The 21731-nt window shown below is 46.6% G+C and overlaps 1 protein-coding gene across 12 annotated transcripts in view; it reads right to left on the bottom strand.

The window, feature by feature from the left end:
• Nucleotides 1-21731, bottom strand: part of GRB10 (growth factor receptor bound protein 10) — a 221394-nt gene that overhangs the window by 90979 nt on the left and 108684 nt on the right. For 9 of the 12 annotated variants that reach the window (XM_061164808.1, XM_061164812.1, XM_061164814.1 and 6 more), the window contains one exon: nucleotides 17706-17796. The exons of the other annotated variants lie outside the window; for them this stretch is intronic. In XM_061164808.1, coding sequence (XP_061020791.1) covers nucleotides 17706-17796 — 91 coding nt within the window. The remainder of the gene's footprint in view (nucleotides 1-17705; nucleotides 17797-21731) is intronic. 12 annotated transcript variants of the gene reach the window in all.

The following is a 21731-nucleotide window of genomic DNA, read 5'->3' as shown; positions in this document are numbered from 1 at the left end:
CAAGAGACCCCAGTTCAACTCCTGGGTTGGGAAGATCCACTAGAGAAGGGATAGGCTACCCCCTCCAGTATTCTTGGGCTTCTCTTGTGGCTCAGCTGGTAAAGAATCCACCTGCAATGCAGGAGACCTGGGTTCAATTCCGGGGTTGGGAAGATCCCCTGGAGAACAGAAAGGCTACCCACTCCAGTATTCCGGCCTGGAGAATTTCATGGACTCTACAGTCCATGGGGTCATAAAGAGTTGGACACAACTGAGTGACTTTCACTTTCACTTCACTTTCTCCATCTCTCTGTCTGAGCCACCAGGAAAGCTCAAAGCTATGGTTTTTCCAGTGGTCATGCACAGATGTGAGAATTGGACCATACAGAAGGCTGAGCGCCAAAGAATTGATGCTTTTGAACTGTGGAGAGGACTCTTGAGAGTCTATTGGACTGCAAGGAGATCATACCAGTCAACCCTAAAGGAAATCAACTCTGAATATTCCTTGGAAGGACTGATCTGACGCTCCAATAACTTTGGACATCTGATGCAAAGAGCCAACTCATTGGAAAAGACCCTGATTCTAGGAAAGATTGAGGGCAGGAGGAGAAGGGGGTGACAAAGGATAAGATGATTTTATGGCGTCACTGACTCAATGGACATGAGTTTGAGCAAACTCTGGGAGATAATGAAGGACAGGGAAGCCTGGTGTGTTGCAGTCAATGGCATTGCAGGGAGTCGGACACAACTCAGCAAGTGAACAACAACAAATTCTCTGTCTGCTGTAACCAACACACTGCACAGAGGTCAGCAGAGTGATTTTCAGAAACAGTGGGGGGAGTCACTACAGGAGATGTGCTGTGGCATCTCAGGTCACCTGTAGTACACCCCTGAGCTATATCTCCCACATCACAGGTTTAGACAGCCAAGGCCCAGAGAGGTTAAAACACACACACAACCTCACACAGCTATTAGCCAAGTCTTGATTTTTGCTTCAGTTTGGCTAAAAAACCAACAGTTTCTTAGTTTTCCCCAAAGATTAAAAACAAAAATAAAAGATCCCTGATCTCAAGGAACCTAGAAATACATAAGAAAGACACATACGTGTTTGGCATGCCATGAAACAAAGTGTAATAAGTTTGGGCAAGTAAAAAGCCACAGGAGAAACTCCAAGAGGAAGCAGCTTATTTAAGAGGCAGGTGCTCTGGAAGGTGGTCACGGCGCCTGAGTCAGGACGGAAGGAAGGAGCAGGGTGTGAGAATGGAGAAGAACTGCCAGTGTTAGCAGCAGGGTGGGGTGAGGGTGCACAGGCAGAGGGAGAGGCCAGAGTGGAACGTCTGTGCCGCTGATGCCCAGGGGACACGTGTGCAGGGACAGTGTGAGCAGAAGCCAGAGGGAGAGTGAGGTCTCACTAGGCGGGTCCCTGAATATTGCAGCAGCAGCAGCTGGCCATTCATTCTGTAGCCACACCGGGATCCAAAAGGGCCAGAGAGAAGCCCAGCAGCCACACGGCAGAGCCAGATGGACGATCAGGGAGAAAATGCGCAGAGAACGGCTTCGCACACAAAGGCTCCCGACGCTTCATCGGGGGCATGAGAAGGGAGGGGCTGTGCTAACTGGTCTTTGTCACTGCACATCCGGAATCAACACAACTCCCCATATGGAAGACTCACACGGGAATGCAGGATCCTTCTGGGACCCACGGGTGCCTTCGGAAATCCTTTAAACCAATATCTACAAAGTCCAGCTATGGACAAAGCACTTCAGCAGAACCTTTGAAATCAGTAAGACATGCTTCCTGCCCTTAAGATATGCATCATCTCAGGGGAAAGGGGAAAACTACGAGACACGAAGTAACACTTAGAAGGCGGCTTTTCTGTACAGGTGTGTGTTACGTTTCCCCTCCATTATCTCAAAGTGCAAAGCAGGAGAGACTTGTGTTGATTCCAGCTTCACTGCCGTGTGACTTCTCTGTCATTTCTGGACGAGTGCTGACCTCGGTTTCCCCTCCAGTGGCTTTGCCGACCAGATGACAAAATGTGACATGCACAGGACTCCAAGTTGTCATCATCATCACTATTATTAATTTTCACAATAATTATGCAAGATGGGTGTATGCAAACGAATAATCTATTCTGCAAGGTGCTTATAAACTTGCCCACTGTCACAGGGCAAGATAAACCAAGAGGCAGAGCAACCGCCTCATGCCTGGCCGTCCCCAGCATCTGGGGACATCAGAACGGTTCCTGAAGGGGAACATTCAAAACAAGATGATCTTTATGGATCTATACTACCAGCTCTGGTAAATGACAGTCTTTTTAAATTTTGGTCTTTTCTACTCAGCAAACAGACTACTCCATGACATACTGGGGTTTCTGAAATGGCCCCACTCTACATCTTTCCTCTGCACTTACACTGCCCCTAGAAAAAAGCACCCCACCAAATACAACTGTGCATTAAAACTGCACCCTAATAACAAGACTTCTGGTCTAAAGAAAACCCAGAGAAGTAACCAAAGCAGAAAAGAGCTGTGGCGGGGTGACAGGACCACTGGAAGCCAGAGTCCAGAAGGCATTCCTTGATTCTGGGAGACAAAGTCTGGATTTTGGAGTCTCCTTCTCAGTCAGGGAACTGATCCTGTTTTTGAGGTTCAAGACTCCAGGGATCATGGGTGATGTTTTGGTCACATCTCAGGAGGCTTGGCCGTGTGCACACATGGTCCCATCTCCAGACAGAACGTGGTCACAGCGCACGTGCAGGTGGATTTCAAACCTCTCTGCTCCTCAGGGCATTTCCGCTCATCTTCCAAGTGGAGCAAGACATGGCTGGACCACTCAGCTTCAGTGCTGAGCAAGTATTCTTGCTCAGACACAACTGTTTAAAACGAGAAAAGGCCAAACTTCCAAAATGCACAATTTTCTGAAACCTCACATCTCAAAAAATATTGTCAAGAAAGAGCTAAACAGAATTCTCATAGTATTAAGAAATTCCACTCCTAAGTATGTACCCAGAGGAATTGACAGCAGAGACTAGAACAGCTATCTGCACATCCACGTTCCTCAGAGTATTATTCACAGCCGCCAAAAGGCGGAGGCCAACCAGGGGTAGGCTGGCAGATGAAATAATAAATACATACAGTCTACAGGCAACAAAATATGATTCAGCAAGAAGAATGAAATTCCCACACACGCTACAACCAAGATGAACCCTGACAATATTATACTAAGTAAACAAGCCAGACACAAATGGACAAGTGAGCCCACTCACAGGAAGTACCTAGAAAAGGCAAACACAGAGCGACACAGAAGTGCCAGGAGCTGAGGGACTCTCACTTATCGGGTACAGAGTTTCTACTCGGGATGATAGAGAATTTTCCAAATAGACAGTGGTGAAAACTGCACAACATGATGAATGTCATGAATGCCATTAAAACATACACTTGAAAATGGTTAAGATGGTAAATGTTATTCTATGGATATTTTACCCTAATAAAAACATATTTTAAAAATACTGTCCAGATAGTAATTCCAGCTATTGCAAAACCACCCACTGTCCAAGGAAGAGCATCCCTTCTGTAGCCTGCTGCTGGGAAACGTCTGAAGCGTGTTTAGCAACCCTCACACAAAAATAAGCTGCTTATGTTAGGAATGAGCTAACAGAAACCAGCGTGTAAATCCTCTTTGCCAGAGGGAAGGAACAGGTCAAGGAAAGTCACAGCAAATCTTTTAGTCTAAACATCAAGTCCCTTGCAAAGGACCAGATCAAACACATCACTGACACCTGAGGCCCAGAGGCAGAGCATCTGGGTGCCTGAGGATTAAGGAAGCACCAGAGAACAGCGCTCTGTCTCTGTCACACGATGTCCTGTGCCCGGAGGACTCTTAGGAAGAGCTTCTGGAGTGGAGGTACTAAGGGAAGGAAGGTAGGCTAAGGAACGCAGGAGGGGTTCCCCACAGGCAGGCTGCAGAACCACCCCATCTGGGGGGGCTCCACCTCCGTGCTGCACTGCGCGACGGCTGCAAACCCCAGCCCTCCCCCCTACACACACACACACACACACACACACACACACACACACACACACACAGACACGGCACATGCACACAGACATACAGGGCTGCTGGGGCGCTAGACGAATGCTGAGCATGTGGCACTGGGATGCACTTGAGAGAGAGAAAAAGAAAGAAAGCATTAGTCACTCAGTCGTGCGCCACTCTTTGCGATACCATGGACTATAGCCCGCAAGGCTCCTGTGTCCATGGGATTTCCTAGGCAAGAATACTGCAGTGAGTTGCCATTCCCTTCTCCAAGGGATCTTCCTGACCCAGGGATTGAACCCAGGTCTCCTGCATTGCAGGCAGATTCTTTACCTTCTAAGCTACCAGGGAAGCCCTGCTTTACTCCACATCACACGCCTGGAGAAGAGGCTCCCTCCAGCCCTGCCAAGCCAACCTCCAGGTTTCCATGTGAAATGAGAATCTAGCATCAGATACACAGCATGATGGCCTTTTCTGCAAACTGCTCTTGCTTTTTGCCAGTTTTTCTATTTGACTGTTTCTCTCACATATAGGACTTTTCTTTCTTCCTTTCTTTTTTTTACAGTAACGAATTATGACCAACCTAGACAGCATATTAAAAAGCAGAGACATTACTTTGCCAACAAAGATCGGTCTAGTCAAGTCTACGGTTTTTCCAGTGAGAGTTGGACTGTGAAGAAAGCTGAGCACCAAAGAATTGATGCTTTTTAACTGTGGTGTTGGAGAAGACTCTTGAGAGTCCCTTGGACTGCAAGGAGATCCAAACAGTCTATCATAAAGGAGATCAGTCCTGGGTGTTCATTGGAAGGACTGATGTTGAAGCTGAAACTCCAATACTTTGGCCACCTCATGCGAAGAGCTGACTCATTGGAAAAGACCCTGATGCTGGGAGGGATTGGGGGCAGGAGGAGAAGGGGACAACAGAGGATGAGATGGCTGGATGGCATCACTGACTCAATGGACATGAGTTTGAGTAAACTCCGGGAGTTGGTGATGGACAGGGAGGCCTGGCGTGCTGTGATTCATGGGGTTGCAAAGAGTTGGACACCACTGAGCGACTGAACTGAATGGAACTGAACTGTGGTCCACTGAAGAAGCAAATCGCAAACCACTCCAGTATTCTTGCTGTGAGAACTTTGTAAAAAAATATGAAAGGCAAAACGATAAGACACTGAAAGTTGAGACCCCCAGGTTGGAAGGTGTCCAATATGCTACTAGGGAAGAGTGGAGGGCAATTACTAATAGCTCTAGGAAGAATGAAGTGACTGAGCCAAAGCTGAAACGATGCTCAGTTGTGGATGTGTCTGGTGGTGAAAGTAAAGTCCAATGCTATGAAGAACAGTATTGCAAAGGAACCTGGAATGTTAGGTCCATGAATCAAGGTAAATTGGACGTGGTCAAGCAGGAGATGGCAGAGAGTGAACATTGACATGAACTAAAATGGAAGGGAATGGGCAAAGTCAATTCAGATAACCATCATATTTACTTCTGTGGGCAAGAATCATTTTGAAGAAAGGGAGCATCCCTCATAGTCGACAAAAGAGTCCAAATGCAATACTTGGGTGCAATCTCAAAAATGACAGAATGAGCTCAGTTCATTTCCAAAGCAAACCATCCAACATTACAGTAATTCAAGTCTATGCCCCAACCATAAGGACAAAGAAGCTGAAGTCAAACGATTCCATGAAGACCTATAAGACCTTCTAGAACTAACACCAAAAAAAGATGTTCTTTTCATCATAGGACATCTTAGTTCTCAGAAAACTAAGATCATAGCATCTGGCCCCACCACTTCATGGAAAATAGATGGGGAAACAGTGGAAACAGTGTCAGACTTTATTTTGGGGGGCTCCAAAATCACTGCAGATGGTGACTGCAGCCATGAAATTAAAAAACGCTTACTCCTTGGAAGGAAAGTTATAAGCAACCTAGCTGCTGCTAAGTCGCTTCAGTTGTGTCTGACTTTGTGCGACCCCATAGACGGAAGTCCACCAGGCACCCCCCCCCCCCCCCGCCCCAATCCTTGGGATTCTCCAGGCAAGAACACTGGAGTGGGTTGCCATTTCCTTCTCCAATGCATGAAAATGAAAAGTGAAAATGAAGTCGCTCAGTTGTGTCCAACTCTTAGCGACCCCATGGACTGTAGCCTACCAGGCTCCTCCATCCATGGGATTTTCCAGGCAAGAGTACTGGAGTGGGGTACCATTGCCTTCTCTGTAACCAACCTAGATAGCATATTAAAAAGCAGAGATATTACTTTCCCAGTAAAGGTCTGTCTAGTCAAGGCTATGGTTTTTCTAGTGGTCATGTATGGATGTGAGAGTTGGACTATAAAGAAAGCTGAGCACCAAAGAATTGATGCTTTTGAACTGTGGTGTTGGAGAAGACTCTTGAGAGTCCCTTGGACTACAAGGAGATCCAACCAGTCCATCATAAAGGAGATCAGTCCTGGGTGTTCATTGGAAGGACTGATGCTGAAGCTGAAACTCCAATACTTTGGCCACCTCAGGCGAAGAGATGACTCACTGGAAAAGACCCTGATGCTGGGAGGGATTGGGGGCAGGAGGAGAAGGGGACGACAGAGGATGAGATGGTTGGATGGCATCACTGACTCAATGGACATGAGTTTGGGTAAATTCCCGGAGTTGGTGATGGACAGGGAGGCCTGATGTGCTGCAGTCCATGGGGTTGCAAAGTCAGACACGACTGAGCAACTGAACTGATTGAACTTCATCACAAGGGACTGGAATGCAAAAGTAGAAAGTCAAGAGATACCTTGAGAACCGGCAAGTTTGGCCTTGGAGTACAAAATGAAGCAGGGCAAAAGTTAACAGTTTTGCCAAGAGAACACACTGGTCATAGCAAACACTGTCTTCCAACAACACAAGAGAAGACTCTACACATGGACATCACCAGATGGTCAATACCAAAGTCAGATTGATTATATTCTTTGCAGCCAAAGAAGGAGAAGCTCTAAACAGTGAGCAAAAACAAGATCGAGAGCTGACTGTGGCTCAGATCATCAGCTCCTTATTGCAAAATTCAGGCTTAAATTGAAGAAAGCAGGGAAAACCAATAGGCCATTCAGGTATGACTTAAATCAAATCCCTTATGATTATACAGTGGAGGTGACAAATAGATTTTAGGGATTAAATCTGGTAGACAGAGTACCTGAAGAACTGTGGACAGAGGTTTGTAACACTGTATAGAAGGCAGAGACCAAAACCACTCCAAAGAAAAAGAAATGCAAGAAGGCAAGTGGTTGTCTGAGAAGGTTTTATAAATGGCCGAGAAAAGAAGAGAATGAAAGGCAAGGGAGAAATGGAAAAATAAAGCTAACTGAATGCTGGGTTACAGAGAATAGCAAGGAGAGATAAGAAAGCCTTCTTCAGTGAACAATGCAAAGAAATAAGAGGAAAACAATACAGTGGGAAAGACTAGAAATCTCTTCAAGAAAATTAGAGATACCAAGGGAACATTTCATGCCAGGATGGGCTCAATAAAGGACAGAAATGGTATGGAGCTAACAGAAGCAGAAGGGATTAAGAAGAGCTGGAAAGAATATATAAAAGAACTATACAATAAAAGTATTAATAACTCAGATAACCAAGATGGTGTGATCCCTCACCTAGAGCCAGACATCCTAGAGTGTGAAGTGGGCCTTAAGAAGCATTACTGTGATGAAGCTAGTGGAAGTGATGGAATTCCAGCTGAGCTATTTCAAATCTTAAAAGATGATGCTGTTAAAGTGCTGTACTCAATATGCCAGAAAATTTGGAAAACTCAGCAGTGGCCACAGGACTGAAAAAGGTCAGTTTTCATTCCAATCCCAAAGAAAGGCAATGCCAAAGAATGATCAAAGTACCACACAATTGCACTTATCTCACAGATTAGCCAAGTAACACTCAAAATTCTCCAACTGAGGCTTCAATACTACATGAACCGAGAACTTCCAGATATTCAACCTGGATTTAGAAAAGGCAGAGAAACCAGAGATCAAACTGCCAACAATCATTGGATTATGGAGAAAGCAAGAGAGTTACAGAAAAACATCTACTTCTTCTTCATTGACTATGCTAAAGCCTTTGACTGTGTGGATCACAACAAACTGTGGAAAATTCTTAAAGAGATGGGAATACCAGAGTCCTTTACCTGCCTCCTGAGAAGCCTGTATGCAGGTCAAGAAGCAACATAGAACCAGACATGGAACAACTAACTGGTTCAACACTGGGAAATGAGTATGACAAGTCTGTATATTGTCACTCTGCTTATCTAATTTTTATGCAGCATATATCATGCACTATGCAGGGCTGCATGAATCACAAGCTGGAATCAAGTTTGCCAGGAGAAATATCAATAAACTCAGCTATGCAGATGATACCACTTTAATGGCAGAAAGTGAAGAGGAATTAAACAGCCTCTTGATGAGGGTAAAAGAGGAAAGTAAAAAAGCTGGTTTGAAACTAAACATTAAAAAAAAACTAAGATCATGGCCTCTTGGTCCCTCCCTTCCTGGCAAACAGAAGGGGAAAAAGTGGAAGCAGTGACAGATTTTATTTTCGTGGGGTCCAAAATCACTGTGGATGGTAACTTCAGCCATGAAATTAAAGGACACTTGCTCTTTGATAGAAAGCTATTACAAATCTAGACAGTATATTAAAAAGCAGAGACATCACTTTGTCAACAAAGGTCTGTATACTCAAACCTATGGCTTTTCCAGTAGTCATGTGCAGATGTGAGGGTTGGACCATAAAGAAGACTGAGCACTGAAAAGTTGATGCTTTCAAACTGTGGAAAACATTCTCAAGAGTCCCTTGGACAGCAAGGAGATCAAATCAGTCAGTTCTAAAGGAAATCAACCCTGAGTATTCACTGGAAGGACTGATGCTGAAGCTCTAATACTTTGGCCACCTGATGCAAAGCGTCAACTCATTGGAAAAGACCTTGATTTTGGGGAAGATTGAGAGCAGGAGAAGAGGGCAGCAGAGGATGAGCTGGTTGGATGGCATCACCGACTCAATGGACATGAGTCTGAGCAAACCCTGGGAGACGGTGAAGGACAGGGAAGCCTGGCATGCTGCAGTCCATGTCACAAACAGTTGGACACAACTTAGTGACTAAGCAACAACAAAGTCTTATTTAGAAACTTCCTTCTCAGCCTGAAGGTATAAAGATGCTCACTTCTCATTAGTTCTTCCTATTAGGAGAGATGTAAAAGTATTGCTTTTACTTTTAAAGAGTCACTGACCTGCAATTGATGATTGTGGATCATGGATGGCAGGGACCCAGGCGGTCCCCCAACTCCTGTCCTTGCTGAACTCTGGAGGAGTCTGGGGCTCCCTGTCCTCAGGGATCTGCCACAATTTCTCTGCAGCATGCTGCTTCTGTAACTGTGTGGGTCTCCTTATGGGATGTCTATTAGTCCACCCATGACACAGCAACATGCTTTGCTAATGGCCATGCCTCATAAGCAGCCTTGCTGCCTGATGGTGCGAATCACCTTTTTTGTCTCCCTGTGCTTTGCTCATATTCTAATTTGTCTCTGCTGTTATTGGCTTTCACTCGCCCATATTAGACAAAAGAACCATCTGTCAAGTCACACCAAAACGACTCAAAACTTGGTTTCAACTGCACTAAATTTAAAGATTAACTTGGGAAGATGTAACACTCTCATAATTTGTCTTATGATTTGTGAACATATGATTACTCTCCACGTATTCAGGTGTTTTTTATGTCCTTTAACAATATCTTATAATGTCCAGTAATCTAATTGAATTTATTTCTAGATACCTTAAATTTTCATAATTATGTAAAGTGGGATTTCTATTTGCATTGGTGGTGGTTTAGTCGTTCAGTTGTGTCCGACTCTTGTGACCTCAAGGACCGTAGCCCACCAGGCTCCTCTCTCCATGGGATTTAACCAGGTGAAAATATTGGAGTAGGTTGCCATTTCCTTTTCCGGGGGATCTTCCCCAGTCAGGGATCAAATCTGGGTCTCCTACACTGGCAGACTCTACCAACTGAGCCACTGGGGAAGCTGTTGCACAAGGCGTTATTAAATTTTATCTGTTGATCTCACTTATCTACCAGCTTGAAGAACTCTTTTGGTTTAAATGGGTTTTCTACATGGATAAGAGTATCATTTTCAGAAAGGCACTGATTTCCTTTCTTCCTTTTGGTGTTTGCCTTCCTCGTTTTTTTTATGACACTGGTGAAGACCTCCTGTGGCAGCAGTCCTTCCTGTGTCACTCCTGATTTTCAGGGACATACTCTGATATCTCTCTATCATGGATGCTGGCTCTATACATCTTCAACAAACTTTAAACAGCTTGCAGAGGTTTTTGAATTTCCTGAGTGGTCTACTGCTTACGACTCTGCTCTTCCAGTGCAGGGGGGCCAGGTTTGATCCCTGGTCAGGGAGGTAGAAAGAGAAGGAAATGGCAACCCACTCCAGTGTTCTTGCCTGAGAATCCCAGGGATGGGGGAGCCTGGTGGGCTGCCGTCTATGGGGTCGCACAGAGTCGGACACGACTGAAGTGACTTAGCAGTAGCAGGGAAGTAGGATCTATATGCTACAACTGAAAGATCCCACATGCCTCAACTGAGACCCAGGAAAGTCCAAAAATCAGTTCAGTTCAGTTGCTCAGTCGTGTCCGACTCTTTATCAGGTGGCCCAAGTACTGGAGTTTCAGCTTCGGCATCAATCCTTCCAATGAATAGTCAGGACTGATTTCCTTTAGGATTGACTGGTTTCCCAGGCCAAATAAATACATTTTTCCCAGGTCAAATAAATAAATAGATATTAAAAAAAAAACCAACAGGTCACAGAGGTTTCTTTCAGTACCGACAGTCCCCGACTTAATGTACTTCAACTTACTGGTTTTTGACTTCACCGTGGTGAGAAAGTGATGAGCGTTCAGGGGAACCTGCCCTGCGAGTTCTGAGCTTTGACCTTTCCCAGGCTAGTGACATGCTATTTAGCTCTCACTTGTGACGAGGGCAGTGAGCCTCAGCGCCCAGGCAGCCCCTACAGTTACAAGGGGAAACCATCGATATGCTTACAACCACCTGGACCGAGACAACCGTTCTGCCACTCACTTCTAAGCATTCAATAAATTAGGTGACACAGTTAACACTTCATTATGAAATTGGTTTGTGTTAGACTTTGTCCAACTGAAATGTAACTCTTCTGAAAACCTTTAAGGTGGATGAGGCTCAGCGCTGGTGAGTTAGGTATATTAAAGGCATTTCTGACAGTGATACTATCAACTTGCTATCAGTTTACAGGGATATGTAAGTTGAGAAAGATCTGTCCTGGTTTACATATAATAATAGTAAGTGTGTGGTTGTTATTGTCTGTTTCTCATTATATGAGTGGTGAACTTTGTTAATCTTTTTGTTTCCAGTAAGATGATCATTTTCTTTTCCTTTAATCTTTTTAAATGTTAAATGTGTTCAGTCTAATGATGGAAAGCATCCTTACATTATTATAATAAACCCAACCTGGTCATAACATTTGTTTCTGTTTTATTTAAGCTGTTTTATTGAGCTGCTAAACTCAATTCATCAATGGCATGCAGACTTTCTGGTTGTTTGTTAATATGCGAAATAGGTCTGTACTTGAATTTCTTGGACTGTCTCTTGCAAAGCTACAGAACATTATAAAATGGGCAGAAAAGCACATGCCCTCTCTCTTCAGCCACTGGCATAAATAGAGACAGGATATTTCTTTGAAGGCTTCGTGACACTCAGCTGCACAGCTCCCTGAGCATTTCTGAGGAGGTGGCAGTTCTTACAGACTTCCTCTTTCAGGGTTCTTTCTTCAATAAAATTTTGTATTTCTCCAAGAGTCAACTATGTTTCTTCTCTTTCAACTCTCTTCACTATTTTCTCAGGATTCTCCGTCTAAAACGTCTGAGTGCTGTCTACTCACAGAGCTGTATTTTTCATCAGGTCAATAATGTTGAATTCACATGGCACAGAAGAAAAATGCTTGGCTTTCAAAGGTAATCTCTAAGCTATTTCTTCTTTCATATGCAACCAGTTTTGTTGTCTTTTTAAAGACTTTTCTCTAAAGCAGTTGCAGGTTTACAACAAAATTAAGAGGGTTACAGGGATTTCCCATTTATCTCTGACCCCCATACATGCATAGCTACCCCCCCATGATTCCCATCTCTCACAAGAATGGTACCTTTTTTACCAAGGATAAACCAACACTGATACATCATAATCATACAAAGTCTAGAGAGGACCTTAGGGTTCACTCTTGGTGAATTTTGGTGCACTCTATGGTTTTATATAAATGTGTCCACTGTGATGTGCTGTGCTTAGTCGTTCAGTCATGTCTGAGTCTGCAACTCCATGGACTGCAGCCCAGCAGGCACCTCTGTCCATGGACTTCTCCAGGCAAGAACACTGGAATGGGTTGCCATGCTCTCCTCTAGCAGATCTTCCCAAGCCAGGGATCGAACCCAGGTCTCCCACATTGCAGGGAGATTCTTCACTGTCTGAGCCACCAGGGAAGCCCAAGAATGCTGGGGTAGGTAGCCGATCTCTTCTCCAGGGATCTTCCTGCCCTAGGAATTGAACCGGGGTCTCTTGCACTGCATACAGATTCTTTATCAGCTGAGCTACCAGGGAAGTGATGATGTCCAGCGTTATATCACATGGAGTATTTTCACTGCCTTAAAAATCCTCTCTGTTCTGCCTATTCATCTTTCCTCACAGCTGCCTTTGCCACCACTGATTTTTTTTTTCTTTTAAACCATCTCCATAGTTTTACCTTTTCCAGAATATCATATAGTTGGATTTGCACTGCATGTAGCCTTTTTCAGACTGTTTCTTTTACTTAATAATATGCAGTTAAGATTTCTGTGTCTTTTCATGGCTCTGTAGCTCATTTCTCTTCAGCCCTGAATAATATTGCATTGTCTGGGTGTGCCATGTTTTATTTTTCCGTTCACCTACTGGAGGACTTCTTGGTTGCTTTCAAGTTCTGGCAATTATGAATAGAACTGCTACAAATATCTGTGTGCAAAATTTCATGTGGATAATAAAAATTTTCAACTCCTTTGAGCAAATACCAGGGAACATGACTGGCTGTCTCATATGGTAGGAGGATGGTTCATTTGTAAGAAACTTTCAAACCATGCTCCAAAGTGGCCACACCATTCTGCATTTCCACCAGCATTGATGAGAGTTCCTGTTGCTCTGTATTCTCTCCAGCATTTGGTGTTGCAATTTTGTTTGTATATCTTTGCAATATATTAATTATCCATTTCCTGCATAATTTCACATTTACTGGCATAAAATCATTCATGGTTTTCTTATTTAACTTTTTAAATCTCTGATCTGCTCTTCACATGATTCTCCTGTATGTCCTTCTTCCCCCTGAGTAATTTTGGTAGATTTTAGGAAACACTGACTTTGATTCTGTTATTGTCTATTGATATTTTCTTCATCATTTCAGTAATTCCTGATTTTAATTTTTGTAGTGACTTCCTTCTCTACATTCCTTAGAGTTATTCAGCTTTCATTCTTCTAATTTCAATTTTTCCTCCTTTCAAAGATCAGAAATTTAGTTTTAATCACCATTTTGGCAGCACTATATAACTTTTCAATCTATAATAGATGTCCTTTTCATTCAGTTCTAAGCAACTGATGTTTTCAGTGATTTGCCCTTTATCCACATGTTGTAAAGTTATGTGTACACAAATATTTTGTTTTGAACTTTTTCTCTTGACTTCAGATTTAATCATGCTGGGTTAAAGACCATGACATGCATGAAATGGATTGCTTAAAATTTAGTTCAGCTTCCCATATATGGTCAACCTTCTACAGTTATACAGATTTTAGAGAAGAATCAGTCTGTCTCTTAGGTGCAGGGTTCTACACGTTTCTACTAATTCGAACCTGTCAATACTGTTTAGAGGTATTCCTGGAATTACACCTCATATTTCATACCTTGTTTGACATCCTTTTTAGTTCATATCTTGTTTTTATTCCTTTTTTGCTTGATGTTGCTTGTTTTTTTAATAAAATATAGATTCCCTTATATTTTTTTCCTGCTCGGTCAGAAACTAGATTACACACATATTCTTAATTATAATCAATACTTTAGTTGCATCTAATATTGAGAAACCTAGACAACATATTAAAAAGCAGAGCCATCACTTTGTCAACCAAGGTCCACACAGTCAAAGCTATGTTTTTTCCAGTAGTCATGTATGGATGCGTGAGTTGGACCATAAAGAAGGCTGAGCACTGAAGAATTGATGCTTTCAAGTTGTGGTGCTAGAGAAGACTCAGGAGAGTCCCTTGGACAGCAAGGAGGTCAAGTCAGTCAATCCTAAAGGAGATCAACCCTGAACATTCACTGGAGGGGCCGATGCTGAAGCTGAAACTCCAATACTTTGGCCACCTGATGTGAAGAGCTGATCACTGGAAAAGGCCCTGATGCTGGGAAAGATAGAAGGCAGGAGAGAAGGGGACGACAGAGGATGAGATGGTTGGATGGCATCATCGACTCAATGGACGTTGAGTCTGAGCAAATTCAAGGAGACGGTGAAGGACAGAGGAGCCTAGTCTGCTACATTCCATGGGGTCACAAAGAGTCAGACATGACTTAGCAGCTGAACAACAACAACAGTATTTTGAAACACATAACTATCTTTTTTTCTCATGTAGTCTCAATAACTTTACATTCTTCTTACCCTAACTAAAGTCTTATTAATGATTTGACCACATATTTAAACACACAATCCCGTTGGCTAAATACCCAAAGTTTTAGTTTTATTTCGTTCGAACAATCCACATGGAATCCAACTTAAGGCACAGAATCCCTGTCTCAGCTTGTTACTGTTCTCATGCTCTGGGCCTTCCTCACCACTCATATTTCTTCTTCTGGAAGTACAACTTTTATTCACTTTTTTAGTGAGGATTACCAGTAGCAAACTACCTCAATCTTCATCTGAAAGCTTTGTTTTGCTTTCACGAGATGGTGGTACAAAATTTTAGATGGACAGATCACTTTCCTTCAACAGTTTGACAAACTCCAGTATTGTTCTCTGGCTCCTACTGGGCCCACATCACCCATCCATCCATCGGCTGTCCCAGCTGGGAAATCTGTTGCTTCCCTTCAGACTTTGTCTTCCATTTTCTGGAATAATGCAAAACACTCTTGGATGTGGATCAATCTCCATTTTTCCTCTTAGTCTTCTGAGTGCAGCTGGGGTTCTGCCTTCTCAGTTCTGGCCCCTTCTCCACCAGCATCTCTTCAAACCCCACCCTGAGTCCTTCCACTCTCCTGTCCCTATGGGTGTCAGTGACTGTGTCCAGTGCTGGAGGGAGGTGACTCCAGCTCTCTCATTCTCTTTAGACCAAATCCAGCAATTTGGAAATGGCAATGGCTATTCATCTCATTTCCCAAACTTCTCAGGGGCTCTCTCTCACACCCCCATCTTCTTGTTTCATTTCTTCCCATCGTATTTCACAGTTTCTTGTCCTCCATGGTGGATGTTATTCTTGCATTCATCTCCAGGGTGTTACAGACACACTTACCTGTGTGTGTGAAGTGGCAATCTCACCATCACAGGAGCTGCAGTGCCTACTAGTAGACAGCTGCCCATGCTGGGAATGCCGGCTTGCAGGGCATCTAGGCTGCGCTGGGCTTGTGTGTTCCCCGCCCATCCTCTTGTATGCGTAGGGCTTGGGGTGCTCAGGGGTGCTCCTTAGGGGAGTCTAGGGTGCTGTGGGTCTCTGCCCAGGACCATTTCCCAGGGTCCCTCAGGAGCAGGCTGGGGGTACCCTGCCCTCGCTCCCAGTGAGTTGTATAAGTTTGGTCCCTAGTATTCCCTGGGACCTGAACTGCCCACCATCACTGGTGCCCATGGAGCCTGCAGTCCGTTGGGCGTGGTGTCAGCATCACTCACTGCTCTGCAGACAGCTCTATCTTGTGTGAGCCAGGCGGTCTCCTTTTGGCTTTCCTGTTTTGTGGGCTGTGTCTGCAGAATGACTGAGGATGGGAGGGAAAGGTGGTCAGTGGCAAGATGGGCCTGACCTCTCTGAGTTCTGAAGCTGAGTTCACCATGGAGTCACGTCTGCTCACTTCCCCATGCCTGGCTGCAGTTACTGAGTCAGGGCAGATCCCAGCTCACTCACTCACTATTAGCAGTGAAACAGAATACATTAAAATTTCCCTAAGTTCCAAAGCCAACATGATCAAATTGGTACTCCTACCCTTGCGTCACCTAGGGTAATGGTTTTCTGAAAGGGGATCCTACAATTATGCTTGACACAGGAATCCTGACTGCTTTTACCAGTCTTCTAATACTTGAGAAAACATCCTTTTGACTTCATGGTCACCTCCCAGACTTTATTATTGCTAAATTTCATTCTCTTTCTCCTTAGGTAATTTAAAAAAATCTAAATATTCTACTCCCTACCACCTCTAAACCCTACAATTTCTGTTAATTAAACTCTCCAACAGGGACCTCCCTGGTGGGCCAGTGGTTAAGGATCTCCCTGGCAATGCAGGGGATACACTGCATCCAGGTTCAATTCCTGGTCCTGGAAGATACCACCTGCCGTGGAGCAAGTAAGCTTGTGCGCCTCAGCTACTGAATCCCACAGTCCAGGGCCCGCGAGCCACGGCTACAGACACCTGCACACCTAGAGCCCGTGCGCTGCAACAAGAGCAGCCACCCCAACAGGAAGCCCACACACTGGGACTAGGGAGGAGTCCCCGCTCACCGCAACCAGAGAAAGTCCACGTGCAGCAACACAGATCCAGCACAGCCACAAAACAAAGTGCTCTAATAATCTAAAGCGCCAGCCTGTCCCATCTCATGATCAGGCCCATTCTCTTCCTAAACCCTGGACTGCATCAAAACTTGGGCTTATGAGACATAATTTACGAAGTCCTTCTATCTCTTTAAGACATTCCCGCATTCCCCACGGTGAGTCCATCAGAAATTAACCAGAAGGAATAGAAGGCATCTGTACCCTAGCTAGGTAAACAGCCACCAAGTACATACAAGTGAGACTATCAGATTGGCCAAAAAAATTCATTCAGGGGGGAAAAAATTCATTTGGTCTTAAGTAAAGGACCCACGGTGAGTCCATCAGAAATTAACCAGAAGGAATAGAAGGCATCTGTACCCTAGCTAGGTAAACAGCCACCAAGTACATACAAGTGAGACTATCAGATTGGCCAAAAAAATTCATTCAGGGGGGAAAAAATTCATTTGGTCTTAAGTAAAGGACACATTTTTCATTTTCACTGAGAACCACATTGAACAATGAATTCAATAACCAAAAGAACTTTTTGGCCATCACAATAGTTTCACTGCCAATAAAAATGCCAAAAACTAAGAGGATCTCCACATGGAGGAGCCCTGAATATGCCTTTAGGGTTATCCTTAAGTTGAATCCTGGGAAAACTCACATGAAATAGATTTTGAAGTTTCAATCATGGGAGTCGGCTCATTGAAAGAAAACTCTATGAAGATATAACCAAGTATCTCTCTTTTACAGAATGTGTTTTCCTTAAAGGGGTAAAGTTGAGCTGAGACCAGCATCTTCTTACATCAGTGCCAGGAATGGATTCTTAAGACTAGGACGCCAAGCACTGCTGCACAATATAATGGGAACCACAGCCTGAGTCAGGGGAGCGCTCGGTTCCATCCTCACCTTGGTGCCCCGCCAGCCGGTCGGGCGGCGCTGGGAAGCCGGGTCCTGCCAGGTCCCCAGGACGGTGAGGCGGTGTCTGCTCCACCTGACCCTGCAGAGATGGGCATGGAAAGGCTCCGGTCAGAAGCAGCACTTCACACCCGTTACACCGCCACCTCACTTCACACCCGCCACCTCACTTCACACCCGTCACACCCGCCATCTCACCTCACACCCGTCACACCTAACACCTCACTTCACACCCGTCACAGCCACTTCACTTCACACCTGTCACAGCTGCCACCTCACTTCACACTCATCACACGCGCCACCTCACTTCACACCTGTCATGCCCACCACCCTCACTTCACACCTGTCATGCCCACCACCTCACTTCACACTCATCACACCTGCCACCTCACTTCACACCTGTCATGCCCACCACCTCACTTCACACCTGTCATGCCCACCACCTCACTTCACACTCATCACACCTGCCACCTCACTTCACACCTGTCATGCCCATCACCCTCACTTCACACCTGTCACAGCCGCCACCTCACTTCACACCTGTCACGTCCACCACCCTCACTTCACACCTGTCACAGCCGCCACCTCACTTCACACCTGTCACAGCCGCCACCTCACTTCACACCTGTCATGCCCACCACCCTCACTTCACACCTGTCACAGCCGCCACCTCACTTCACACCTGTCACGTCCACCACCCTCACTTCACACCTGTCATGCCCATCACCCTCACTTCACACCTGTCACAGCCGCCACCTCACTTCACACCTGTCATGCCCACCACCCTCACTTCACACCTGTCACAGCCGCCACCTCACTTCACACCTGTCACGTCCACCACCCTCACTTCACACCTGTCATGCCCACCACCTCACTTCACACCTGTCACAGCCGCCACTTCACTTCACACCTGTCACGTCCACCACCCTCACTTCACACCTGTTATGCCCACCACCTCACTTCACACTCATCACACCTGCCACCTCACTTCACACCTGTCATGCCCACCACCTCACTTCACACTCATCACACCTGCCACCTAACTTCACACCTGTCATGCCCATCACCCTCACTTCACACCTGTCACAGCCGCCACCTCACTTCACACCTGTCACGTCCACCACCCTCACTTCACACCTGTCACAGCCGCCACCTCACTTCACACCTGTCACAGCCGCCACCTCACTTCACACCTGTCATGCCCACCACCCTCACTTCACACCTGTCACAGCCGCCACCTCACTTCACACCTGTCACGTCCACCACCCTCACTTCACACCTGTCATGCCCACCACCTCACTTCACACTCATCACACCTGCCACCTCACTTCACACCTGTCACGCCCACCACCTCACTTCACACTCATCACACCTGCCACCTCACTTCACACCTGTCACGCCCACCACCTCACTTCACACTCATCACACCTGCCACCTCACTTCACATCTGTCACGCCCACCACCTCACTTCACACTCATCACACCTGCCACCTCACTTCACACCTGTCACGCCCACCACCTCACTTCACACTCATCACACCTGCCACCTCACTTCACACCTGTCACGCCCACCACCTCACTTCACACTCATCACACCTGCCACCTCACTTCACACCTGTCATGCCCATCACCCTCACTTCACACCTGTCACAGCCGCCACCTCACTTCACACCTGTCACGTCCACCACCCTCACTTCACACCTGTCACAGCCGCCACCTCACTTCACACCTGTCACAGCCGCCACCTCACTTCACACCTGTCATGCCCACCACCCTCACTTCACACCTGTCACAGCCGCCACCTCACTTCACACCTGTCACGTCCACCACCCTCACTTCACACCTGTCATGCCCACCACCTCACTTCACACTCATCACACCTGCCACCTCACTTCACACCTGTCACGCCCACCACCTCACTTCACACTCATCACACCTGCCACCTCACTTCACACCTGTCACGCCCACCACCTCACTTCACACTCATCACACCTGCCACCTCACTTCACATCTGTCACGCCCACCACCTCACTTCACACTCATCACACCTGCCACCTCACTTCACACCTGTCACACCCGCCACCTCACTTCACACTCATCACACCTGCCACCTCACTTCACACTCATCACACCTGCCACCTCACTTCACACCTGTCACGCCCACCACCTCACTTCACACTCATCACACCTGCCACCTAACTTCACACCTGTCACGCCCACCACTTCACTTCACACTCATCACACCTGCCACCTCACTTCACACCTGTCACGCCCACCACCTCACTTCACACTCATCACACCTGCCACCTCACTTCACACCTGTCACACCCACCACCTCACTTCACACTCATCACACCTGCCACCTCACTTCACACTCATCACACCTGCCACCTCAATTCACACCTGTCATGCCCACCACCCTCACGTCACACCTGTCACGCCCACCACCTCACTTCACACTCATCACACCTGCCACCTCACTTCACACCTGTCATGCCCACCACCCTCACTTCACACCTGTCACAGCCGCCACCTCACTTCACACCTGTCACGTCCACCACCCTCACTTCACACCTGTCATGCCCACCACCTCACTTCACACTCATCACACCTGCCACCTCACTTCACACCTGTCATGCCCATCACCCTCACTTCACACCTGTCATGCCCACCACCCTCACTTCACACTCATCACACCTGCCACCTCACTTCACACCTGTCACGCCCACCACCTCACTTCACACTCATCACACTTGCCACCTCACTTCACACCTGTCACGCCCACCACCTCACTTCACACTCATCACACCTGCCACCTCACTTCACATCTGTCACGCCCACCACCTCACTTCACACTCATCACACCTGCCACCTCACTTCACACCTGTCACACCCACCACCTCACTTCACACTCATCACACCTGCCACCTCACTTCACACTCATCACACCTGCCACCTCACTTCACACCTGTCACGCCCACCACCTCACTTCACACTCATCACACCTGCCACCTAACTTCACACCTGTCACGCCCACCACTTCACTTCACACTCATCACACCTGCCACCTCACTTCACACCTGTCACGCCCACCACCTCACTTCACACTCATCACACCTGCCACCTCACTTCACACCTGTCACGCCCACCACCTCACTTCACACTCATCACACCTGCCACCTTACTTCACACCTGTCACGCCCACCACCTCACTTCACACTCATCACACCTGCCACCTCACTTCACACCTGTCATGCCCATCACCCTCACTTCACACCTGTCACAGCCGCCACCTCACTTCACATCTGTCACGCCCACCACCTCACTTCACACTCATCACACCTGCCACCTCACTTCACACCTGTCACGCCCACCACCTCACTTCACACTCATCACACCTGCCACCTCACTTCACACCTGTCACGCCCACCACCTCACTTCACACTCATCACACCTGCCACCTCACTTCACACCTGTCATGCCCATCACCCTCACTTCACACCTGTCACAGCCGCCACCTCACTTCACACCTGTCACGTCCACCACCCTCACTTCACACCTGTCACAGCCGCCACCTCACTTCACACCTGTCACAGCCGCCACCTCACTTCACACCTGTCATGCCCACCACCCTCACTTCACACCTGTCACAGCCGCCACCTCACTTCACACCTGTCACGTCCACCACCCTCACTTCACACCTGTCATGCCCACCACCTCACTTCACACTCATCACACCTGCCACCTCACTTCACACCTGTCACGCCCACCACCTCACTTCACACTCATCACACCTGCCACCTCACTTCACACCTGTCACGCCCACCACCTCACTTCACACTCATCACACCTGCCACCTCACTTCACATCTGTCACGCCCACCACCTCACTTCACACTCATCACACCTGCCACCTCACTTCACACTCATCACACCTGCCACCTCACTTCACACCTGTCACGCCCACCACCTCACTTCACACTCATCACACCTGCCACCTCACTTCACACCTGTCACG

The sequence above is a fragment of the Dama dama genome, chromosome 18 (genome assembly GCF_033118175.1).
Source record: "Dama dama isolate Ldn47 chromosome 18, ASM3311817v1, whole genome shotgun sequence".
Lineage (NCBI taxonomy): Eukaryota > Metazoa > Chordata > Mammalia > Artiodactyla > Cervidae > Dama > Dama dama.
This window is presented reverse-complemented; position numbering and strand designations above follow the sequence as displayed.